Source organism: Numenius arquata, chromosome 7 (genome assembly GCF_964106895.1).
Source record: "Numenius arquata chromosome 7, bNumArq3.hap1.1, whole genome shotgun sequence".
NCBI classification, from domain to species: Eukaryota; Metazoa; Chordata; class Aves; order Charadriiformes; family Scolopacidae; genus Numenius; species Numenius arquata.
Window position 1 is genome coordinate 14,387,231 of NC_133582.1, and position 26,737 is coordinate 14,413,967.

General features: G+C 40.8%; 2 protein-coding genes across 2 annotated transcripts; one reads left to right on the forward strand and one right to left on the reverse strand.

The window, feature by feature from the left end:
* Positions 1–1,130: 1,130 nt before the first annotated feature.
* On the forward strand, positions 1,131–5,484 carry MTRES1 (mitochondrial transcription rescue factor 1). The gene is made up of 4 exons (XM_074150713.1): positions 1,131–1,186; positions 2,766–3,195; positions 3,990–4,062; positions 4,959–5,484. The coding sequence occupies exons 2-4, from the start codon at positions 2,774–2,776 to the stop codon at positions 5,133–5,135; spliced, it is 672 nt and encodes a 223-aa protein (XP_074006814.1). The 5' UTR covers positions 1,131–1,186; positions 2,766–2,773; the 3' UTR covers positions 5,136–5,484.
* A 5,192-nt stretch (positions 5,485–10,676) lies between these two features.
* BEND3 (BEN domain containing 3) lies at positions 10,677–21,340 on the reverse strand. Its single transcript, XM_074150690.1, has 3 exons — positions 21,296–21,340; positions 20,609–20,832; positions 10,677–15,521 (listed from the first exon to the last, which is right to left on the reverse strand). Exons 1-3 carry the CDS (start codon positions 21,327–21,329, stop codon positions 13,266–13,268), a joined length of 2,514 nt encoding a protein of 837 aa, XP_074006791.1. The 5' UTR covers positions 21,330–21,340; the 3' UTR covers positions 10,677–13,265.
* Positions 21,341–26,737: the final 5,397 nt, after the last annotated feature.

Below are 26,737 nucleotides of genomic sequence, written 5' to 3' on the forward strand. Positions count from 1 at the left end.
TATGGGGGGAAAGTGCTAAAAAGCTAATAACTATGTTCGCAAATGAAATCAGGCAGAATCTTACAGAACTGGGCACTGGGACATTCAAAATACTTAAGCACATTAAGAAGTTTGCAGCTTGCTTCCCGGTAAGGTTTCTAGGGACGGGAAATAGCTTTGCCAAGGAATTGCTCCATTACAAAATATCCCTGACATAAAACCCTTTCATTCAAACATTTTATGACAAAGTTTATACAGGTATAAATTAAGCAATCGCTTATAATGCCTGTGCTAATTGCACAGCTGCTGTGCAGCAGTAGCTGAGTTACATCACTTGCCATATTTGCTGATAATTTTCCAAGGGAGGATTGGTCTGTCAGGGGAGGTGACAGGCGTTTAACAGCAGAACTTCAGAGCTGAAGGGCTCTTCCATCTGCCAAATTACCCTGAGCCTCGTATGGCCATTTACACCAGGGCAAGAGGCTGCCAAAATGACGGAGTTGTGTTTTGTATGGATATAGAGAATTTCCCGAATGCAGAGCGGAGCGTTCGGAAGCTCTGAGAGGTGTGGTTGGTGCATGACAGAGAGAAAGCTGGGAGAAGACAAGAGGAGGGATGGACCTCTCCCGGTTTCTGATCTCCCAAGGGAAGGGATTCCTGCCGACAGCGGAGGTGTGGAGTGGAAGAGGGAGATGTGATACGGAGGAAAGTAACCAAGACAGGGGAAACCCAGGCCACGAAGGGATTTGGATCAGATTGTCACGGTGGCCAAGCCTTTCAAATCAATCTGCGGTCAGCAAACTTCAGCATCGGCTGGAGGCGTTTCCCCAGGGACAGATTTCCACTGCTTTCTGGTTTGGGCGTGCGGGCAGAGCCTGGGGGGGCTGAAAGGGCAGGCCGGCTCCTGGCAGCGAGCCTTGGTCTCATCGAAACACTTCATCGCGTGTTGCAATGGGAAGAGGGGAGGCGTGTGAAATAAAAACGACATGAAAAGCCTTAACGTGATTCCTCCCGAGCGCTTCCACCCTCAGACTGGAAGAGCCGCACCGGCGGTGGTGCCCTGCCCGGCGGGGCTGGCCCGGCCCCGGTCCACCCGGCCCCGCCAGAGGGCGCCGAGCCCGGGCCGAGCCGGCTCCGCCTCCGGCCTGCGAGCGGCGGCGCGGGGAGGCAGCGGCAGGCCCGGGCCCCAGGCGCCGGCAGGACCCAGGTAACCGCGCCCCGAACGCGCCGCCCGCTGCGCCCCGAAAGCCGGGCCGGGCCTCCCCTCCGGCGGGGGCGGACGCGGGGCAGCGGCCGGCCCCGCCGCGGCTCCAAGATCGATGGGGCCGGGGGCGCTGGCGGGGACCGGCGGGGGTGGGCCTGCATGCCGCCTTCGGGGCTCCACGGGCCCGCCGCCACCGAGGGCCTCAGCGGCGGATCGGGCCGTCCCCGGGGGGAGCAGGGGGAGGTGTGCGCGGCCCCCGCCGCAGGCCGCGGAAGGTGGCGCGGGCATGGCTGCCGGCTCTTGAACGGGCCTCCGGCCCTGCGTGTGTCCCCGGGAGGGCGGGCGGGGGGTGAATCTCGGTCCCCGTTCAGCTTTCGTGAGGGGAAGGGGCCGCCCGCCCTGTTGGCCGTCCTGGAAGGGGGCGGGGGGGGCTGTCTCAGCGGCCGGTTGTACGGGGAATGGGGAACGAAGTAAGATAGAGCCTTAAAAATAAGCAGTAATAATTGTTGGCACGTTCGAACGGCTCCTCTAGGAATTTGCTCCCAAACTGAGGAGAGGCGCAAGTCTTAGGTGGGGAGTGCGCCATCCCAAATTTTAAGCTATGTGTCATATATTTTAAGTTCGCATATTAAAAAAAAAAAAAAAAAAATTAAAAGCCAAGTTGTGGTTATTTTTATATGGCAAGTAATTGCCCTCGGTGATCAGGGCTTTTTCCCCAACCACAAAAACCGCCTCGGTCAGACGTGGGCAGAGTTCGCTTTGGGTGTGGGGGAAACAAGCTCCAGTCTCATGAAGAAACACGTGTTTCCATACGTATAAGGCCATAATAAAAGCCAGTGCTCCAGCAGGCTAGGAGGGACTGTAAATCAGTTTCTAAGAGTGTTGGAAGACATTCTGGGGTTTTTGGGGGTGTTTCCACCTACTTGTCCCAGGTTAGAGATGGCTCCAGAAAGGAGCAGTACTGGGGACTTCTGGTATGTGAGACTGGTGTCGGTCCTGTTGCAGCACATAGAGAAGGGTTATTTCTCCTAAATTCTACCATAACACTGTTTGCTACTGGGAGAAGCAGGGGGGGACGTCGTGCGGCATTCTGCCAGGCAGGAGCGCTGTGGTCTGAGCAGGGGCTGAAGGTAAGCAGCTCTCCTCTCTTCGGGGTTTAGTTGTTTGGGGTATAGAGCAGGTTGCTTTTCTATTGAGAAAAAGTCGTGATAAATGTAGGTCTCCCTGTGCTCTTTATGACAAAGTTTCTGTGTCTTTTGTGAATTGTACTTCAGATGTAGGGAGGAAAATGCCACATACGTGTTTGGACAGTTAATATGAAACACTGGAAAATGAATTATGAATGGAGTATTCCGCCGGGGTTGTTAGTGTTTGGTTGTTTCAGCTCTTTGTAATGGTGGACAGTATATGAGAAAGGCAGATCATAAAGCTGGTATAGTCTTATGTTTTTAGATGATGCATGGCTCTATAGGGAACTAGATAATCATCTTCTTGTAGTAACTATTATGCCGTACCTGGAGAAATCCTTCCAATAGCCCAAGCAGTTGCTCATTTTTGCTTATGCATGTTTGTTTTATTTCAGGGTATGCTATGACTGGCTTCAGACTCCCCATCATTACTTTTAGAAAACTAAATGTCTGGTTTGGACTGTGGGAGAAATTCCCTTCTAATAAACTGTATCTCTCTTGGAGGAGAAGCGTATTCTGCACCTGTCAAGCAAACACAGTGAACTACAGAAGATGTTTCAGCTTTTCCCCAGTAAAACTCTCTGTACTAAGACTGTCTCCAGAGTATATCTCCGTACTTTCTTTGCGGAGCAAAAGTAACAAAAGCTCTAAAAGGAACAGACAGACTGTACAAGAAGAGGAGGATGAAGACAAAGAAGAAAGCAATTTGGAAGATGAATTTGAAAATGACCCCAATGTAGTAAAAGATTACAAGGATCTTGAAAAAGTAGTGCAGTCTCTTCGATACGATGTGATCATGAAAGCTGGTCTAGACATGGCAAGAAAGTAAGTATGGAAGAAAACCTGCTGATGAGAAAGATGTCATGCATCTAAAATTTGAGTTTTGATACCCTTTTATTGCTGGTATAACTTAGTATTTGGGGTGGGGGTGTAGCTGTTTTGACTGCCTAAAAATACGCTTTGGATCTATGGGTGTTCTTGTTTGTTTCACCTTAACTTCCTTGAAACAGCCAGTTTTTTGCTCTCTGCAATATTTCTAAGATTGCTGAGGAGGCAGTTTCTATCAGTTACTATTTATTTAAAATGAAGAAAATGCAAAATACTGTACTAAATAATACAAAAAGACCTAATTTGAGATTGAGGAGTAAAATAATGCACTACTTAATGTCTGTAGAAATAGGTGATGGTAAGTATAAACCTAACGTACTAGGTCAAGCAGGTAAATGTGCAGTCTATAAATGTATCACACCTACAGAAGCCTTACATTGCAATGTTATGTATAACTTGATCAGTTAAAAATTATTAAACTGGATGGTGCAGGAGAGGGGACGTTATTCATTGGGTATGCAGGAGACTAGTCTTTAGAAACAGCTTTTTATTGCTTGCACCTGTGGCACAGAGCAACTATATTCTATTATTTCATTTAATATCTATGAAAGACTTTTTCTTCGTTTCCAGTTCAGGTCTGTCCTGACCTTACATAAAGGTATCCTTTATGCGCAAATTAGAGTTGTGGCAACATGCTTGCCCATGAGTGGTGTTCTTGTGTATCTGCAAAGAAACAATTGCATTTGGTCTGCTGCACACTGTAAATGCAATAAAACCTTGTTTTTCTTCAGTAAAGTAGAAGATGCATTCTACAATAATGAACTCAGGCTGAATGGAGAAAAACTATGGAAGAAAAGTAGAACTGTAAGACTTTTTAAAATTTAAATCTTTTTATACAGTACAAGAAAATAACTAAGGCATGACCTCTTCTTCTCCCTCCTTTTACTTGGGTCAGAAGAGCTAACCGCTAAATGGCTCTGCAAAGGTGAATGAATAGCATTGCTAACTCTGCTTCCAGCTTTGTGTGTGTGACTGATTCCCAGGGTAAGACATTATTCCCCAAGGCAGGGAGCAGACTGGTGGTGTGAGAGAGTAAAATCTAAGGCTGAAAGTCAGGAGAAGGCAGAGGGTAGCAGGGACAGAGCTTTCTAAGCTGCTGAAGGAAGTGATGATAGATGTGAGCAGGAATGATTAAATCTGAGATATTGGTGGAGCAGGCAAATGGTCAAAGAAAAAGAGGAAGTTTGATGACAGAAAGGGATTGAAACTGGGGTAGCTCAGGAAAGGTTGGTGTATCTGTGATAGAGCACGCAGGAATACAGTCAGGGTAAGAGCCAGAAGGGCTGCAGGCTGTACTCTTTCACAGCAGAGCTCACCAGAATGGTTTTAAAGGAAGGAGAGAGAACTTTGTATGTTGCTGTTTTGTGTCTGTACTGATACAAAAAGATTGGCAGGAAACACTCTTCAAGAAAAAAAACATACTACATTACGCCTTTTTCACAGAGTTAAGCGTCGGTTGTAGAACAGGGAGGGTAAAGCTCTCAGCAGAGAAGGTCATGAGACATTTAATTGCTTTTTGCTATGGCTTTCCTAGAAACTCATGGCTGGAGGACTTATAATGGGTCTAGTATTACCTGCCTTCCTCCTCTCCTGTGAGATAAGGATATTAAATGGAAAGAAAGGAACAAAATTAAAATTGGACATGGACTGTTTTCCCCAGGGAATGTTTATAATCACTCCTCTTCTCTTTCTGTTTCCAGGTGAAACTTGGTGACACGCTGGATCTCATAGTAGGTGAAGATAAAGAAACAGGAACCGCTGTAGTTATGCGGGTAGTCTTAAAAAAAGTATCTGACAAAACTGAAAGTGAAAAATACAAAGTAATTCTGAGGCGTTGGAAAAACTTGAAAGTGCCCAAACAAGATGTACTTAAGTAACAGGGGGTTGCATGTGGCAGCATAAGATTTTTGCAGAAAACTATATTCGTTGTTAAATACGAATTTTGGTTAAACAAAATGACAGTACCCTTTTTTAAGGGCTTGTGTTAGATAGAATGTTACCTCCCTCTGCTGTGTACATCGATATCCATGCAATAAGCCTGTCACTTTTTCTGTTAGTTTTGTTTCATGGTACTGTGGGATAAAAGATCCAACCCTTACATTTCCAGGCAGTTTCCTTACAGATGTTATATATAATGAACAAATAAAGGCTAATTTGATCACTCTTTAATTGCTGTGTAGTTTTGCTAATCAGAAAGATTACATTAAAGCTGACATCACAACAAGCAGAACTGCTTTCTTAACTTTATCTGTGGATTCACGAAATAGGGATAATAAGGATAAAAAACCCAATTACGTAAAATTGCTTCCTTTTTCAGTATTGGTTTCATCTTGGTTAATGATACCAACTCCGTGCTGATACACACTGCTGCTATACCAAGAGCACAAGAGGATACTGATTGCAGCTGCGTATTTCTAAGCAGGAAACTTCATGGTGACAGAGAATGAATCATGGCAGAGATCCTCTGCTCTCCTGGAGAAGGCGGATCAGTGAGGAGACACGTTAGTACCACTGGTTTTTACAGTTTTACTGTGCAGAGGAAAATGTAATCTCAGTTTGTCACATATTCATTTCCGGGTGGCATTTAAGAGAATAATTAATACTTAGATGATCTGAGCAAAGGTCAAACCATACTGTGAGGAAAAACTCATGCCTGTATTGCTACAGGAGAGTACTGTCACTTGGGACAGGCATCTCGGGAGTCACCACCCACAACTGTAATGTTGAACACAGGCTTCTCCCAACACAAGCAACTTGTTGGATGAACTGTGGTGCAGACAGATTTTTTGTTCTGTTTATATACATTTAATATATATCCTATATATCTATTTAACATATGATTCTGTTTAGGCAGTCACACGGAGGTGTGTGTCTACAGGAAAGCTGGCCAGTAGGAGTGGAGAGCTGCCATTCATTCAGTTCACGGTCCGCTCCCTGGCTAGTCTCAAGAGTGCAGGGGGAAGAAGACAGTCCAGAACAGGCAGCTGGAGCATACTCCAGGACACTTTCTCTCTGGTGTTCCTGAAATCTGAATGGGCAGGCACAAAATTGTTGCCCACGAAGCAAACCTAGTGCTCTGGTTAAGCATCAGACTATCGGATGCACACATAAAAGCTCTGGTAAAGTCACGACTGGATGTTTGCCGTGTTTTGTGTCTCAGGTGAGAGGAAGCAATGGTGCTCCCCTGGTTCAGAGCACATGGGAACTGTTGGGCTCAACTTCCAACAGCCACTCGATGTCGGTATTTAAGCAGCCTGGACCTGCTGTTCTCTGTAGCCTTGGAAGGGGTGACTGCTGAGTGCGGGATTGAGAATCATTTCTAGCTTTCTTTAGGCATAGCTACAAATCTGTGCTGGTTTGGGCTTTTTGGTTTGGGTTTTTTTGTTGTTTTTTTTTTTGCTTGTGTAGATGTTTAAAGATGCAGATAAATGTCTATTTCACGTTTTAGAGGCGTAGTGACCTTCTAAAAAAAATTGGCTTTTAAGAGGACATGGTCCTGGAAAGCTTTCTTGGGGGATTTTGGTGATCCTTACACTGCAGAAGTGAAGGGATTCAGCATAGCAATCACCCAGGGTGATCTCAGAGGAAAACTATGACAGCAGGAAGGTGAGTAGCTGTCGGCTTGGCTACGTTGATCTCTCCTGGATAAGCTTCTCTATCGATCTGACCCTTTTATTGGGGCCTGGCATTGCTGAGCAGGTTGTGCTTGTTTCTGCAGCCTTTAAACATTTGGACTGTGAGCTAAAGAAAGGCCAGGCTTGGTTAATGACTGACGCGAGTGCCAGGTGAGCAGAGCCAGTGTGTGCTCTGGGAGGTGTAGGAACAGACATGTCACAGCCCCATTTTTTGCCGGACCCTCAGGGGACTTTTAGACAAGGTAGGCTCACACGGACAGTGTGTGTGTAAAACACAGATATCAAACTTATCTGGGAATCAGCTGTGCATCTTACCTTCATCAGCCACAAATTTAAGATAACGGAGTCCTTCTGATAACATGGCCAAGTGTCCAGTCAGATGACATGGCAAAGTAGTAAGAAGTGGTAAAACAAGGTGTTAACGGTCTTCCCGAAACAGAGAATCTGCCACTAGTCAACTAACAAATCTCTAGTGCCCCTGAGTACTGGGTGGTGGGGGACACATACAAAGCTTTTCCTCTTGTTCAGAGTTCGGGGTACGTACCGTTAATTGGGTAAGTGATTGCTGCTTCTGCCTTCTGTCACTGCTGTCATGAATTTCCAGCTCCGGGACGTGGGTGTTTGCCGTTCTTAGTCTGCATGGTGGAGGAACCGTATGAAAGGGCTTTCTCACGGAGATACTGCTGAGAGGGAGGTTTGGATGGCTTGAGAAGTGACTGACAAGCTCACCGGAGGCTGCCCAGACGCCCATGCTGTCCAAGGCACCTCTGCATTAACCACAGACAAACCCAGCCTCACGCTGGTTGTCAGGCCTGGAGCCCAGAATGGCCACCACATCTGCCTTTGCACAGAGACATGGCCTGATCCAGAAGCCTCTCTGGTCTCCTGAGGCAGGCACCGTCAGGCTGTGGGCACAGGACCCAGTTGTCGCTGGCGTAGCACACAGCTTTGCCTGTGTCACCCGCTGCAGGAGCAATGTCACACGCAGCAGCATCTGCTGCAGGAGGGCCAGCCTGCCTCACGGAGCAGGGTGGGGAGGATCCTGTGAAGGAATAGCAGGGAAGTGCTCACACAGGAGCTGGATTCGGGTCTGACAGAAGAGTCAGTCTGGTCAACTAAAGCAGGCACATACCCACACTCACAGAATCCCGGAATTGTCAGAGTTGGAAGGGACCTCTAGAGATCACCTAGTCCAACTCCCCTGCTAAAGCAGGATTGCCTAGAGCACGTTACTCAGGACTGCATCAAGGCGGGTCTTGAAAATCTCCAGAGAAGGGGACTCCACGACCTCCCTGGGCAGCCTGTTCCAGTGCTCTGTCACCCTCACCGGAAAGAAGTACTTCCTCATATTTGAATGGAACTTCCTATGTTCCAGCTTGTGCCCGTTGTCCCTCGTCCTATCGCTGGGAACCACTGAAAAGAGTCCGGCTCCATCATCCTTCAACCCACCCTTTAGGTACTTGTAAACATAGATGAGGTCTCCCCTCAGCCTTCTCTTCTCCAGGCTAAAGAGCCCCAGCTCTTTGAGCCTTTCGAGTTCTGCTGCCTACAGATCAACACAGAGAGAGGGGGGGTTATATTCTGACCCCTCTAGCCCTCCAAAATAATAGGAAATTCTTTTTTCCATAGAACAGAAAAGAACCGAAGTGTTTCTGGGTTTTATTTTGGAGTTTGTTTTTTTTTTTAGTTGTTTCTTGGTTGGTGGGGTTTTTTTGTGTGTGTAATGGCATGTCAGAACAGGACAGTCTACCTTCAGCACCTACCAAATTACAGTGCTCAACAGCCTGTGCAGCCCAATTGCGGTGGTCATTCTACGATGGCATGCATGGGGAAAGGAATGCAAAAGGGTGTGTGGGAGCCATGCAAACCCGAGTACTGCTGAAGCTAAAAAAAATGCTTCATTTTCCAGCACTTGAGTATTCAGTGCACATATAGACAAGCACTTCAAGGAGACCCTGGGGTTTTTTTTAAATTCTTGGAACAAGGAGAGATAAGGGAGCAAGAGAGACAAGGGACAGGATTAGATGACATAAAAACCAAACTCCTAGGTTTTATACAAGAGATCAAATCTCAAACGTAGGATGTGATCTTATGAAGTGACTCATTCCTACTGCTGACAGGTACCTCAGGATTTTCTTTTCACAGGAAAACATTTGTAGAACTTCTAACACGCTACCTTATGAGCTCACCGAAATGGTACGGTCCCAAAAGTGTAATGATTAAAGGAGCATTTTGCCCCCCAAGGAATGGAGCAGTAACACAGACCACTACAAAATGCCTCTGGAAACAATGACAACAGGTGCTTTGCCGTAATGAAATTTGAGAAGGAAATTGGGAATGATTACTTGACATTTGTGTGTGTGGGGAGATACTAATTAGCTGATCTTCCTCCAGTCTTCAGCAATCGCAATTTATTTTGTTTCCATCTCTTAACACAAATTGTAGTGTGATTGGATACATGGTGATTTTGCCCATTTTTTTGACTGGGGAGTCCTGCTAACTTTTTAAAAAGAAAGTAAGGAGAATGTAGTTAAAAAAAAAGAACAAGTTTGTTTGATTCATGTTTGCCTTTTGGGATGGGGGTGGGAGGGAGAAAAGGGAGAAGTAGGAAAAGAGCTTGTCATATTCTCCAGAACAGCTTTATTTCCCTTCTATTACAGCTCTTCCCTTCCTGTGAGAATCAAAGTTCTTCTTTCCGAATTATTAATAAAAGAAAAATGCTGAGTGGGGACCACAGCCCCACCACAGAACAGATCCAGAAATGGAGTAAGCGGGCAGTCTGCCCATGTCACAGGCTTTTCTGGCCACTAACTAGAAAAGATGGCATCTAGAAAATGACAAAAAATAAACAGGAATATGCTAGATAAAAGTAATACAGTGTAGGGACTAACCTCCTGCCAATCAGATGAGGTGTAAGGAAAATGTTATGAATATGATGAGGTTTTGATTTTGTTAGGAGGAGTCGTCTGCTTCCAGCGCTGGGACTGGCCAATGCAGGGCAGCTCCTTCAGCCAGAGCTCTACCACAGGAGATGGCCTCTCAGAACAGGATCAGTACGAGCTGTGACAAAGATAATGATGAGTAGTATGTTCTCTGTAAGAAAATTCTATAAGAACGTTTAGATGAATGACTTATATAATGGAGGGGGAGAAATGAGGATTTTGAAAGCACTGTCAGTACTAGAAACTTACCCATCTGAATATTTACTAGGAGAAAAAAAAGTAGATAGGAAAGAATGAAGACAAACAAGTGGGGATTTCTTTCCTTTACATCTTTTACAGAGCTTCTAAGTAAGTTTTTAATTTGTAGAAAATGGGTAAGATGCAAAAATAAAGAGCTATGATATATTACAGTGTTTCTTTTGAGACAGCTGTTGGAAGCGGGCGATTCGATGCTTATCCAAAGCTGATATATTTAAACTATAAGAAGTAGAGACACTTGATACTCACCTTAACAGGGTTTACTGACCTGGCAGGTAAAAAGTAGTGTTCATCTGTAGGAAGCCAGCGTGTGCACGGCTATGGATGTTCCAAACACTTCAATATCTAGCAATCTTCGTATCATAGCCTCACTTTCAAAATTATATTTGTTCTTTTTAACAACAACCAAAAAAAAGTGTGAAAGACAGAAAAATCTTTTTAAATGGCTGCAGCAAACCAGGGTATTTTCATTCATGTATTATCTTACTAGCTAAGGTCGTCTCAGAGCTTAGTAACAGAGTTTATACAAAAGAAATTCCTGCTTATACTCAAGCAATCACCAGACAACATTCCTCTTGTATGAAAATAATATGCCTTTAATTTATTTACAAGACTGACCAACTGGATGAAGTGGCTGTACTTCAGATGCACTGCAAGAACTTCCATTAGTGAACTATGTCACGAGTCATATGTGTGTATTTTCTTGATATCAGTTATAAAACATATAATCAAATGAATCATGAAAGGATTCTGAAGAGTGAGATACAAGGAATGTACACAGCAATTTGACAGAAGAGAAAAAAACGAAAATCTTTCTATACCCACTTTCAAAAATGTAATTTTAAAAGGTGAAAATTGTTTTTTTCACTACTTAATATGAATGGACTGATTTTTTGACTTAATGTCAACATCTACAGTAAAAGTCAGTATGTATGTCTCACATTTGCATGCTAGCTAGTAACATCTGCCAGTTGTACAAAAGTTTAATATATATCGAATCCTTCTGGGAGCTTTGACATCACTAAGTGGTGAAACATGTACGACATTAAGGTAAGAAAATACAGTTATATTTCTTACCTTCTGGGCAGCCATTCGCAACAACAAATTAAGCAGCTGTTAATAATTTCTGTCATTTTATATCTCCCGTAAAAGTGCATGTAAAAAATTTCACAGAGGTGCTAGGTAGCATACAATTACAAGAGAAAGCCTTGGTTTCTGATACATTCAATTTGCTAAATTTATGCACTAAAATGAAAGATAAGATGCAGACATTGTGGTATCAGTTCTTTATCTTTGGTAAAATGTTCTCATTTTATTATAGCCATATTTTCTCTGATATCCATTTTGTGCATGGTCTGCTATTATTTAAACCAACAGGAAACATTTAAACGGAGATAAACAGTATCAGTGTATTATTTAGTACATTCATGACTTTCTTCATACATTCTTTGAGAATGTTGCTAGCATATGGGGAAAATGAGCAAATGCTACGATCTATTAGGATTTACTCCTGGTTTAACATAATACTCTTACTAGTTCTTGCCATTAGGAAAAAACATTTTGTTTTGCTTTTAAAAGAAGGAGATCAATATGACTTAAGAACAATAAACTCTAAAAATCTGAAGTAAAAATATCAAGTATTTTGTACTTTCTTACAAATGCTAAAATAGAAAATTATACTGGAACTGACTTAAAATTTGATACTATGACCCATCTAAGTAGAAAACAAAAAAGGACCACAGAGAACATCAACAATCGCTCCAAGGTTTTCCCACAATGGTCAGTAAGTAACCACTCTCTCTACTGCCTTAAAAATCCATGGCTGACTCTCTCTCACCATTTCTACCAGTATTAAAACTAAAAAAAAAAAAAAAAAAAAGAGGAAAACTAGTTTTAAAGCAGCACTCTCCAGTGACAAATCATACAGCAAATTCACATTGGGTTCTGGGTGGTCTTTGTTACACTTGAATGTATTAATGATGCAAACCTGACTGTATGAACCAAAGTTATACATACACAGTTAAGTCTCCAAATAGCTACTAATTACAGGAAATCAATTTGGCAAAGTGAGAGAGTTCAATATCCCCACACCTGAAATATCCAGATGGTGCTGCATTCACACAAAGAATAAGTTACATTTCCACAGCTCATACGTGGGGACCCTGAAACACTTAACTCCGTCACAAATCTTTGCACATACTTTTTACATATGCAATTCAGTATGAATACTGGAAACCTTTGGAATCACGATTTTGATAGAGAGTAAGGTCTAAAATTTTTCTAAGTTCTTGTTTCATGTCTTTTTGTTGTTGTCTTTGTTATTTTACAAATTGAGTGGCAAGTAGGTGATGGCAAGACATTCCACGGCTATAGGCTTGGGTCTGTTCTACTGGCTTTATTCAGACAAGCCATCCTCACTCACGCCAGCAGTGACACGGGACAAAACAAAAAAAGAACTCACAGGGCAGGATTAAGCTTGTGGTGCCAATATTAAAAAAAAAAAACAAAAACATTCACATTGTGTCTATGCTCACATCTCAGTTCTTCAACAATACATTCTTGGTTTCAGAAATAAAAACCAGGTAACACTGAAAAATGCAAATGACACCATTCTGACCCATTCTTTGACACAGTATTATTTTCAGTATCTCCATATCATCAAGAACAAAAACAAATGCGAAGCTGCAATTACTGTAGAAGCGAAGTCTAATATTCCAATGATTTTCAATGAACGTGGCACTTTCAAATTTAAGTTTAAATTTCAAACTCCGAATTAACTAATGAGTCTGTCCATAAGGGTTTAATGAAAAACTGCCCCTGAAGAGCACAATGATTTAAAAAAAAATTCTTTATTATTAGAAAGTGATAAAAAGGAAGATGCAGAAATGGGGAGTGGAGTAATACAGTTTCAATACATGTATTTGCACCAGTGAAAATCATGCTTTTAGGGAGTCATTGATAGCTCTGTCACCGATGACTTACGGTCTTTACCCATGTACAAACGTAGTAAGCCACTTCCCACTGCTGCGGTGCCCACATAGATGCAACACACACGTTAAAACGCAACAAACTTAGTGCCTGACTCTCCTAGATGCTGAGCACCCCCAGCTCCTGACAGGCCCCTCGGTCTAAACCAAAGCATAATCCTGACAATAATTTAGTGGTCAAAGTCTTAGGAATTTTTTGCTTTCTTTGCTTTTTTCAGTATATCACACTTTTTTCTGTTAGGACGCCGACATCTTTCATCAATGCTCGGTATACATTCATAATGCCATACTTCTTCCATTTTCTCCACGGGGTAAACTGCCTCCACGTAATGACGGATCAGTCTCAGCCTGATAGGATCGAGCTGTTTTTTGTTACAAGCACCTGAATGGTTGTATTGCAGTCTGAGATTCTCCGGAGTAAAGAGTTCGGGAAAGAGCCTTACGAGAAGCCTGGCAGCAAAGTTGCCGACTGACAGGCTCTGCTGCACTATCTCTCTTACCTCCTTATCAGACAGCAAATACAAAGAAGGCACGGGGAAGTCTGGATTAGGAACAACGAGTTCATCGAGTGGTATCTTGCAAAAATCCTTGCTGCTTCTCTCCGGTGGCAGCGGCGGCCCTTCGAATTCTTCTCGAAACCTCTCAGGGTTTATTGCATAGCTGAGAAATTCCCTCCTGTCGGGCCCCGGCACGTGGATTTTCCGTTGCTGTTGGTACGTGCGCCTTTGCTCTGTGTCTCTTCGCCGACACCTCTCGTCAAGCTTCCCAACAAACTCCAACGTCCACACTCTGTCGTTCTTTGCTCTGGGGTACAGTATCTGCACATAATGTCGAATTAATTTAATTCTAGTGGGGTCGAGCTGTTTCTTGCCTAAAGATCCACTACAGTTGTATTGCTTCCGTAAGTTTTCATGAGTAAACAGTTCAGGAAATAAGAGAACAAGCAATCGAGAGGCAAAATTGCCTATGGAAAGACTGCTTTCATATATGCTTTTAATCTGTTCTTTGTTCAACAAGTAATCTGGGACAGGGACATCAAAATCGGGAGGGGGAAAGTCAAGTTTGTCAAAGTCTATGGGTACAAGCCAAATTTTTTTTGAGCGTCTGCCAGGCTTTTCATATTCAAAACTGTCTTCCACTTTTATGATTGACACATCATCTGGTAAACTAGAAGAATCGTAACAGTCATCTCTCATCTGATCACATTCACTTCCATCCATGTATGCGTTTTCAAGCTCATCGTTTATTCGCTGCACACATTGCTGCAACCAGGCTTCTTCTTCTTGCACATCTGGGAAGTAAATTTCAGTGTACCTACGGATTATTTGAAGCCGATGAGGATCCAGCAGTTGTTTTCCAGAGTCTCCAAAGCAGCTATACCTTTCAGCTAATTTTCTGTGGTCGAAGAGTTCCGGAAACAACCTGTGTAACAAAAAAACAGAAAATTCCCCTGGAGAAGAAGCTTCATCTAAAAATTCATTGAGATCCTGAGCATCCAGCATGTAATCTGAGGCAATGGCACTACTCCTGTCCAAGGACAAAGCTTCCTCCTGCTCTTTATCCTCCATAAAATGAGAGGATTCGACCTGCTCAGTCTCATAAAAACTGGACGATTGCACATTCTGCTGACTGTTTTCCATTTCCCTTTGAGCCCAAAATCTATTGAAAAAATCATTGACTTGAGGCAAACACTCCACCTGCCACACAGCTGTATTCTTCACAGAAGGATAACAAACTTCCACGTAGTTGCGGATAAGCTGCAGATGAAGAGATTCAAGTTTCCTTTTGTTGAGAAAGCCGCATGCGCTGCAGCTTCTGCTGAACTCATCGTCGCTGAAGAGCTCTGGGAAGAGCTGCACCAGCAAGCGGCAAGCGAGGTCTCCGCCTGACGTGCTTTGATCCATGATTTGTTTGAGCTCTGCAGAAGTCAGCTGGTACTCCGGGGGAGGCCTGAAGTCTGCAACGGACTCTGCTGGGCTGACTTGCTTTTTAATTCTGCTGACCTCCAGAGACAACAGGTCAACTTTACTGTGAAGCTGAGTCATATTGGTATTGAGGGTGTTAAGCGTGTAAAACATTTTCTGTATCAAAGAATAAATATTTGGGTCAGAATCTGCGGTGGCCGCTGTTACGGCAATGGCTGCAGCCGAGTCCCTTTTGCGTTGATCGTTCAAAGTCCGAAGATGCGAGGGACTGCTGGGGTTGATTTTTTCAAACAACTCGTAAGAAGCAAACTGCTCGGCTCCTGGCGGGTTCTTCTTCTCCGTGATTTTGTGTGAGATGCCATAGAGAGGTTTTTTATAAGATGGAGTGGTTATGTCACTGAAGGATTCTTCTTCACAGAGCCACGTTACGTTAGGAGTCTTGTTCTTGTTTGGCTGCTCTGCATTTACCTGAGTGGGTGAGCCAGTGTCTCTGTTCTTCATGTTTGAAAGGGGGCCCTTCGAATGAATAAATATTGCATTAGTAAGACTATCTTAAAAACATTAGCTATAAATATATGCCTCTTAAGCAGCCAGTTACATAAATACACAAAGTCAGATTTTCTCCAGAGACCTTAGTTGTGTTAAATACATCAAAATTAATAAATTCAGTAGGAAAAATAAAAATGCAGCAAAAAATTATTTAGGTTTTTTGTTTTGTTTTGGCTCATGGCTTTCTCCATGAAAGAGAAATGCAATAATAATCCTTAGTACTCTTTACCCACAGAGCTCTAAATACTCTCCCAAATTAAGTATCAATATGCTTCACCTTACGTATGAGGATCTTGGGCTGTAGGGAATTTGGGTGGCAACAAGTCAGCAACAGAGCCAAGAATAGAATCTAGATTTTCTGCCTCCTAGTCCTGTGACCTTGCCACTGCTTCCAACGACTGCATTTAATGTTCCAGCACTCTCTTTAGGTTAGCTTTTAAAAATACCACAAAGGCTATAAGACACCAAAATTATGCTTATTCTCTTTTTTCTGATATGAAAAGTTTATATAGTTTGGTTTTGTTTTTTTTTTTATAATGGTGTACAACCCCTGAACAAGTTCTAAGAATAACTGTAATTTTAAAAGAAGTATTCTATTTAAATAATAAAAACTTAAAGCAAAAAGTACCTTGGTATTGTCTTTTTAAAAAGGGAAGCCTAAGATTTCTTTATTTCTCAAAGGCAAGGGAAGTCTAGACTCATGGGTTTCTAATTTTCTGAATTATTTATATGAAAAACAGTAACAAACTCTTAAGGAATTAATGTTCTCAGTAATGTCTAACTCTTCCTCATTGCTTGAAATTGGAAGCAAGCATTTTCATCGACTCACAGCAAATATGCAGGGCTTGAGTGGATTGGGGTTTTTTGCAAACACATGGGTATTGCAAATAATTCTTAGGAAGTTGAGTAGGTAAAACAGAATCAAAACCCAACATACAGAATTCAAACACGAGAAAACACTCACAGATTTTAGAGAAGACTGTACTGAAACATTTTGCTTGGCTTGTTTCACAGAACGTAATTAGATAAAAAACACAGAATTTGCATTCAATTATTAAAACAAATGGAACACAGGCTTGAGGTCTGAGCTGAGAGCCACAAGAAATTTGCAATTCTAGTGAAGACCCCACTACGTCCTACAGTCAGGAACTTGAATTAAGATTCCTTTCTGAAAAAACAGAACTGTAACACTCATGAAATTAATCTGGTCCCTATGTGTACTCACACTTGGCATCTGCTTACTGCAGTGACAAATTGAATCTAATTACTTTTTAATTTCTAAAGCAATGCATACTCAAAAAAGGCTCAGAACAAACAAGCTGGTTTCCACTGAGTTTAGGAATCAGCAGACTCAATTAAATTGAAGTTGCGTTTCCAAGTTCTGCTCTCATTCACATCATACAACCCTACACATGAAACGTCGTGTTTTCACATCCAAAGCTGTGTGGATGGACAGATGATAAAATGAAAGCATAACGCAAAGGCAATATATTTCACAGTGCGCAGAATCTCTAGCCGTGGTGGTGCCCAGGACACCTGACTTCCAGGTGCATTTAGAAGACTGTCCCTCCAGTCCCACTCATATTAAAGCACATTTGCTATGAGGACAGCGAGGAACCAGAGTCCTGGAACACCACCACCTATTAAAGGGTGACTTCACCCCAGCAAATGGTATGATATACCCAAACTAAATTAACTCTTTGTGACTTGTAAAATACCAGAACACAAGAGACGGAACTGTGAGCAGACTGCGATGCACACTGCTCCCACCCAACTGTAGTCCCACAATGGGGCTGAAGTCATCATACACCACCTCTACTTGTCAGTGGAGAAACAGAGGTATTTGTGCATGGTAATAGAGCTCTCACAAATAGACATCACCTGAAAGCAGGTCATGGAAATCTCCACTGACAATAAACATAGTTCTGCTCCCCAGTGGGACACGCAGGCTGAATTACAAATTTCTTTTACTATTTTAGATCAAAAGAACAAAACAAAACTGCAGTTCTGGAGAATACATTTCTCAGAGACACAGTGAGACCTGCTGCCTAAGTAGCTAGCTCTTCCAAAACACTCCTGTTTTCAGAGAAGATTCAAAATATTACTTCACATACAAGGTATGATTCATCCAATTCCTTCTCTACTAAATAGCTTGCCACGGGCCACCAGTCGCCTGTCAGTTCTCATCAGAACTCCTGCCGTACCTTTTCCCTAATTAATTATATAATAAAACTTGGCAATGTGCGGGTAACTTCTATTAATGAACACCTCACACACAGGGCAAAGTAATATTAGAATGTATATTAAACATCACAAAATCATTGTCTTAACTATCTTATTGCACTTTGACAGTGAGTACTGAGAAAGTTTGCACTCTCAGTTTTGGACGCAGCGCTCTGGAGGGGGAGAGGTGTCCACGCTAAGAACTGGAGCAGATCTCTGCTGCGACGGCAGCAGAACTGCTGCCCTTTCACTAATGCAGCTCACAGCGTTCGGATCTGGTTGCGGGACGGATTTGGTTATCTGCATTTCAGAAACACATAGTCAGTGCTCGACTAACAGATGACAACACATTTGGGCCTATATTTAACGATTTTCTATTTCAGATGCATTCTCATTTTCTCTTCTTTTGCTTTTAATTATCTTGCCTTTACACTGTTTTGATCTGGGAACAGCACTATCCACAGCATAAACATATGGCTTTCCATAAATTCTCCCATTAAACTAATATTTACTAATTTTAATTAGTTTTCTGTAACACTGATCTTTAAACATCAATGTATTCAGATAATACTGCACCTATTTAAGATGAACAGTTTTAATGTACCATCAAAAAATAATCAAAGATATTGTTCTATGAGACTCAATGTACATAAGATAGTGCTGCTTTTTATATTACATTTGCACAGCATGTTTTTGTACTATACACATTCTTTGAACATTTGCAAAATGCAGTATTTTGGTAAACATCGACCAATATAAGTAATTGTGAAATAGTCTCACATTATCTCTTGGAGTCCTAAGCCAAGTTTTAAAAGTTGTTTAGTTACTGCTCTGCTCAGTGCTAAAGTCCAGCCAATTTATGTGCTTTTTTATGCTTGATAAATAAAGTCTAAATATCTGTAAGAATATAAACATAACATACTAGCATATGAGTAAAGAAGAATAAATATATGAGCAAGAAATATATAAGATGATTCTATCAAACACATAAGAATTTGGAAATGTCTTGCACATAAATTTTTTAAACTTGGAATATTCTACTTTTTTTTTTTTTTAAAGAAAATTAGGGAAAATTAATTTCTGGTTATGAAGGAACAATCAGAATTTTAAAAAAAGAGAAATGTCTTCTGATAGAAAGACATTTGTAATATAATCACCAGCCCAATAGTAGAGTTACATAACATAAAAAGTACAGCTCTACTTATATCATACATAGATGCCTATATGATGTGTAGTAAATATACTACATGCACAATATTCTCAAAAATAATTAACATTTTGTCCTCTGTTTAAACAGAAATAGTTAATGAAGTCATCAACTAAAACAACATATTGGTACTAGAAAAGTAATTAACTTTAAAAATGTTATTAGGATTGAGGACTATTTCTGGTTGGTTATTTAACTAAACATGCTGATTCATTGGGGTCAGTCCAGAATGAATTTTCATCATTGTTACTGGGTCACTTTCTGATATTATAAGTTCAAAGTTATAATTCAGTTCAAATAAATTTAAAAATTTATTACAGGCAAACAGCAAACACTAAAATCCAAAGCAAGCACAGTTTGGAGACCGTGATGAAGCTCTTTTAAGAATTTGAATGTAAGTAAAAAAATTGTAAAAGAGAAAGGAAAAGAAAGAAACTGTGTAATAAGATTAAAACCTACCTACCACAGGCATTCAGGGAAAAAAAAACAGCCCCGAGAAGTCAGAGAGATGACAGTCAAGAAAAAGAAATATGAAGAGCTACGGCTAGAAAGGAGACACGAAATGCACAAATACAACACGGAATAACTGGCTAGGTAGCAGAACAGCAGAAAAGGATATGTGCGTTAGAGTAGGTCATAAACTAAATATAACCCAGGGCCTGAAGTTATTCAAAAGAGGATGAATTTGAATCTAGGTTATTTTAATAAAGTGCTGAGTATGAAAAACAGGAGGTCATTATCCTGCTCTAGAGCGTGTTAGAAGAGATGTGACTATCCAACACTGGACATTAACCTTTCAGGAATTTCAAAGAGAACAACAAAAATATAAGGTGACTCCTGAAGAAGAGCTGAAGAAACAGAATTTTAGTCTTGGAAAGGAAAGGCTAAAGGTGGACAACATCACACCAATTTTCCCCTGTGCAGAAGACTTTTCTAGGAAAAAATGATCACTGCTCTCCCTACTGAAAAGAGCAAGGACAAAAAGAAACTTGATCACTTTCAGCAAAGATTAATGAAAATCCCCAATTGCTAGAGAGGTGAAACACTAGAACAGGATAACGAAAGAGACTGGGCATGTCCTTGACCAGCTGGGCAAACATCTGGATTGTTACAAGTGGGATGCTGCACCAGAAGCTGTAATACATTCTGCTCTTGACATGCCGAAGTCTTCTGCATCCCTGCATTTTTATCTTTCAAGTAATACACAAATTTCTACTTGTCTCACTGACATCAAAATCTGTGTCACGGAAGGAAGAATTACAGCCCTGATTCTACCACTGAGGATCCAGCTGAAGGACTGTGTGACATGAGAGGGACTGTACTCAAGAGTCATGCTCAGTTAATCCAAATCACTACCTGCTCCTACTTTCTCTGAAAAACAACAAAAATATACTTCACATGAATGAATTAACCTATATGTGTATTTCACAGATACGATCACATTATTTAAAGAAATACCCAGACAAGTAACGTGTGCAAACTGGGTTAAGATTAGCCATATTTGACTCAGACTTGGTACTAATGCAAATCTAGTTAACTGACTTGCATTTTGCCTATAGCAGCAAGGAATTTAGCCTATAAAATATGAACAGTAAAATTGCACAGTCATGTATAGAGAAGTCACCTCTTGTGTAAAGCGTCTTTTCTTCACACTGGGTAAGACATCTTGCTGGCTCCCTGAACCATCACACCCAAGTGAGGTCTGTTTCCGTTTGTTGGAATCCTGTAGGCAAGTAACTGCGCCATCCAGTGAGTGTTTCTCAGCAGATCTGGATGTTACTGAGCAGTCTAGAGCTTCATCTTCGTTTTCTGTTTCTACTTTCACAATATTTTTTTTAGGAATTTTTACTGGAAAAAGAGAAGGTTTAGAAAGATAAAGTACTCTCTCCAGAAAACCATGACACCCTTAATACAATCTTTTGTGATTTGTTTCTTTTTATGAAAATGTGTTTTGAAGAATATCATTATTTTTTATGACTTGTACAAGAAGTGTATGCTGATGCCACCCCAAAGTCAAGTTTTTAATACGCTAGGAATGATTCAGTCATTCAGTAAATGACAGTTTCTTCCCCAAAGAACCTAGAGTATAAACAAATAAAGTTACAGTAGGAAGATTTTTCTCGAGGGGAAGGAAGGATGTAGAGCAGAAAATAAAATGAATAACAAAGGTAACAGTGTGATTCAGATAGCTTTTAAAAACCTATTAATGTAATTTGACTTGATCCTAGTGTACTCTTTACCAGATTACAAAGGCTATCATTCAACAAGTATTTTTGCCTGATCATAAATTACACAAAGTATAATACTTTACCTTCATCATCTTCAGTGATTTCAGCTGAATTCATCTTCTATTTCACTAAAGAACAAAAAAAAAATACAAAAAAAAAAAATCAGCATCTTCTGGAATCAGGTAATATCTACATCTGTTTTTATAATTTCTTTCAGTCTAGGCCATTGGGCGTTAACAGCCCACAGATAATTTCCAACCTGTACATTTGTAGAACCTAGGTATTTTCAATAAATTTCATGGCCATCTATAGACCTGTCACCATGCAAACTATACAGTAATCTGTGTATGACAGCTAGGAATGTATTTGAAACTATATGTCTTTTTCTGGCATGGAAAAAATTAAAATTCATTTTAACCTTCTCTATAAATTATCTTGCCAGCACATACTGTATTAAACTCTCCATCCTGTACCAAGTCACAACTTCTTATTACCGTCAAATCTTTTTATATTGTCATTGTGGGTGATCCAAAGTCATCACAGAAGGAAAAACTGGAATATACACAGAACTGTGTATATCATAACTGCATAAATCAGTTATAAACTGGAATATACAGGCTGGAGTAAGTTTTCATTTAGAAATCTTCGGTCTTTTGATAGGGACTGCATCAATTCAAGGAGAGCAATCTGCAAATCTATGGTAACTATTTTTTTCCTAACTATTTGTCAGCCTCTAAATAACGTAAAGAATGCTTTTTGAAAGGAAAAACAAATATTTGTATTATTCTAGCATGATTTTAGCGTTATTTCTCACATGAAAGACTCAGTTGTATTTCTGTTTCCTTAAAAACTAATTTTGCAAGTTGCTTAGGGGCAAACATCAATCTGTGGACATATTCCTAAAAGATATTCTAAATATTTTGGAGATCTACAAAGCAAACAACCTAATGGGATCTCACTGACTGTTACAGGGCACACAGCTGCAAACTGACACTCTCAACTGGTAAGCTGGTGACTGGTAAACTGTCACACACCGCTCGTGTTCATCTACATACAGCAGTATGTTTACATGGGCCCAGAGTATCATTGCTCTACATTTTCCACAGTTACATTCTTCTTCCAAATAGTTTTCTTTCAACTGTTCCTGCCTGTCCTTCAGCCAAGGTCTGAAATCAAGGCAGGCTTCTCTCTGGCTGGAGCAAGTGAATAAATCAACCCATCAATCAAAAGTGTACATACAGCCCAGCAGTGGGAATTATAATGAAATTTAAAAGAGAGATGAGGAGAGAAGGAAAGAGGGGATCTGTTTTGGAGGGAGGAAAAAGTCTCTATCTTACTTTCCAATACTGTTCAATAGAATTATTTTTTAAAATCTCAAAATATTGTTAAAAAACTCTGCAAACACGTAAATACTGTGTAGTTATGAATTTTTCTTCATCAGTAACTGGTGGCTGCTAATGGTAAGATCCCATTCAGGTAAGATTTTGTACGAATACACTACAATGGGTAGTGCACACACCCAACCAAAAGATGCATGAAGTTATAAAATCAGTTCATACTACTCTAGAAGCCAAAATATCCTCTGGTGTGCTGATCTTCAACACAGCCCCTATATACAGCCTTATAAAGGGCATACTTAAGAGGATAACGTGAGATTGCCTTCATCATCACGTCACTAGAAAAAAGTCTCTCTCAGTTGGATGTAGAGCTACTCCTAACCCCTTAGATATCTACCCCTTTTACACACCACAATCCCCTATTTCAAGACTTGCATTTATTAATTGATCCACGTATAAATTATGCCAGCTTATAGTCACTTCACTTGAACTTTTGCAAACTCTGTCAAGACATAACAGGAGAAACAGGTTTCCCAGAGAGGTGGTAGATGCCCCATCCCTGGGAACATTCAAGGTCAGGTTGGAAGGGGCTCTGAGCAACCTGATCTAGTTGAAGACGTCCCTGCTCATTGCAGGGGGGTTGGACTAGATGACCTTTAAAGGTCCCTTCCAACCCAAATTATTCTATGATTCTATGCTAACAGCGTGAAACGTAAGTGGCCCGCACCAACTTCTAAACTACCTGATAAGCACTGGTGAGGGTCAATACTTAGTCTTATTAACTCAACATTATTTATGAATTTAGAAACAGCCACTACAACTCTTTACGGAAAATCCTAAAACAGTGTACTTCGCACAGCACCATCAAAAATCTTAAGAAAAGCAGGTAGTACCACATGTTCTTATTTTGCCCTGATATCCCAGATACATTGACATTCAGTTTCCAGATCTTTCTTTTCCAGATCTGCAGCTTTTCCACACTGCACTAGGCTTTGCTCTGAGGGATGTGGTACAAGACCAACATGTGCCAGCGTTCAAGAAATGTGACACAGAGTCTTTTTGTAAGGGCTGGAGGCGACAGTAAGCAAATCAGCCAATCCCACTTCAGAATATTCTGTAATGGAAATCAAAATGGTCTTCCAGATAATCCTAGATTTGCTCTATTAGATCAAAATGCTAAAAGGATGGTCAACACAGGGTCAGAAGGGAAAAATATAAAGGTGGCAGCAGGGAGGAATGACACAAAATATTTAGGAGGGGATATAGGGAATTATATTTTCCTTCTAACTCCTGGTACTACTGCTATTCACATAGGAAGAATGCTTTAGGAGAATTCCTCTGAGAGAATACAAGGAAAGTGGAGGGAGAAGATAAATGAGGATCTGAATAGCTACTCTTTAAAACTGGAACAAGTGAAAACCAAAGCAAAGTGTTTTAGTTCCTTTATAAAGGACACACCAGCAGGAAGACCGAAGCTATCCTAAACTCAGGTCAAATAATATTAAGTCAAAACACTGTTTCACATATTTGAAGTAAAGTGTTAAAACTTATTTTGAAAATTTGTATTTTTTTCAAAATTGCCAGAATACACTTAAAAGTGAATAGTCAAAAGAGCATCAGAATCAGTGAGTCCTAGGAATACAGGGTTTCATATTTGAATTCTTTGGTGCCAAACAGAGCAGGAGCTCCAACCCAGTTTTGGGGAGCCCTAGTAATATCTCTCTCATTATCTGGTTTCCTATCTTCTTTGTGAGATTTGCAAGAACTTTGGTATTACGAGGCAACGAAGCACATATAACAGCTTCTGTCAAAAGACAGGAGTCAACTGCCCGTCTGATTTCCTGCCTCATAGTCCCACCTGCTCTCTTGGTCAAGCATGGGTGCCCACCTTAAGTGAGCTCTTCCAGCTTGATAAAACAGACAGAAAACAATTGACTTCTTTCTTTGCCAGGTTACTTTTCTTCTAATTCAGAGAGGCAAAGGGTAACACAAGTAATTGGTCCCAGCTCAGAGGCGTGCACAAGGTTTGGAACAGAAAGGAAAGATTAAAACTCTGATACCAGCAAGCCACTGACTTGGTTCAACCATTTCATAAAACACCACTTACCATCTATTTACATGACCATCTCGCTTCAAATTTGGGTAGTAATAGACTCACAAGTGAGTAGTGAATGGACACAGAGATATGAACAGAGCAATTGTATCATTGCTTCCATAGGAAATTAGGGCATATGGGAAGGGGAATGTCTGTGTGTGTGTGTGTGTGTGTGTGCTTGTCTATGTAAGGTAACAATAATTTTGTTGGCTGTTTAAAGTCCGCTAAAGATAAAACACATCGGATTCTTTAAAATACTGTTTGCAGTGAATCAGTATTTATGAATAGTAATTATTGCCTCTGTAGAAAAGGCAGCAGTGTCAAAATCTGTTTTGAGGCAGCATTCTGGCTCAGATTGTGAGAATAAACAAAGCCAGAGAAAAAAAAGACCTAAAAGAACTAGGGACAAAACAATGCAAAAAGCAATCAAGTAAGAAATCCATTCAGTAAAGCAAACACCTGACAGTTCTTTGTCATGTTGAGTATACAAACATATTTCATTCTTACCTTATAAGTCTTTTTTTCAAAACAGAAGATAAACAGATGTATCATCCTTAGCCTAATACTGACTCAATGCTCTCTACAGGACAGCAGTCAGCTGGTTCACCCTGCGCTGAAATTGGGAGCCTGGGTCTGCAGTGGTGACTGGCAGAGCAAGCAGCATTGACAGATTTAACTTGCTGGGATACAGATGGATGCTGCAGCACATCCTACTTTCTGGTGAAAAGAGGATCTGGAAGGAGGATTCCAAAATATAGCAAACACCTACAATAGCAACTACGTCAATAGCCAGATCCTGATCCTAATGAAGTCAATTGCCACAGCAGCCTAAGCACTGTATCTCTAAATTTTAGCTGAAACTTTGGGTATTTCCACCTGAACTGGCTGAAAAATCATGCTTTACAAACTATGAACATAAACCTTAAACTTAAAATTTTAGGATTTTGCTTGTAAATATTTTAATTTGTAAACCAAGTAATTTCAGAAGCATTTTCTCTGGCTTTTTTGGTTTCTATCTTGTGTAAAAAGTTAAATTCCAAAGAACGGCTGAACAGTTTAGAAATACATAACAGAACAGGCATACAATAGGTAAGCTAACACAGTTTCTCTATGCTTATGCTAAAACATGGGTAAAACACTCAGAAAGAATAATCCTGATTATGGATCCTACACCTCTGAATACTAAAAAATGAACCAAATAGCTAATACTCTCACTTTTTCTTCAAAGGATATTCTGCTTTTGATTAATGGCAGCTTGCTTCTAGTACAGTCATTAGCTAAACTTATCTAATGTAGGATAAACAGGAAGATGCGTAGCACTTGGGACAAACTCAAGAATCAAGGAAGAAGAGGTAAACGGACCCCATCCTCACAATGCAAACAATAAATCATTAGATTTTACTGCCTACATCTCATCTATTGAGAACGGTCTTCTTGAAAACAGTATCTAGTTTAAAATGTCTATGTAATCAATGCGTCAAAATAAACACCTTGCTGACGAATCAGCATATACTCACCTTCCCATCTAAACTGCCTTGATAGCTACTAGTGCTGGTACTGTACAGACACTTGTGCTGAGCCACTGCTAGGTGTCACGCAACGGAGCCTGTGGGATGCCAGCACTCACCTGGGAAGACACAAACATTCCTTTTTGGCTCAGTCCTCCAGACTCACCCACACATCCTGACACTTCCGAAGCAGTTTAAAAAGATCAAGCAAAAAAGACAGTTTTCTTAAGGCTATTAAAACTTTGTTCTTCTAAGGGAAGTGAATAAAACCACCTACATTTGCAATCATGCAAATGACGGTACTATTCTTTTTAAACTAATGTACAATGAGACTATTTGCAGAGAATGGATGCGATATACAGCATTGTGTCCTCTTTCAAGTTAAGCTACTTCGAATAAATTCAATATGCATTACAGTCTAATTCTAGACACCAATCTAAGTGTGTTTGCTTTGCGATCTTGTGGTTTGCAGCAAGATCCAGAAACCCCACTCAGCCAGCAGCTAAACTTATAGGTGATTATAAATTTTGGATACTAAGTTTCTGGTGGACCACATACAGAAAACTTTTTGAGCCCTGCTGGGAC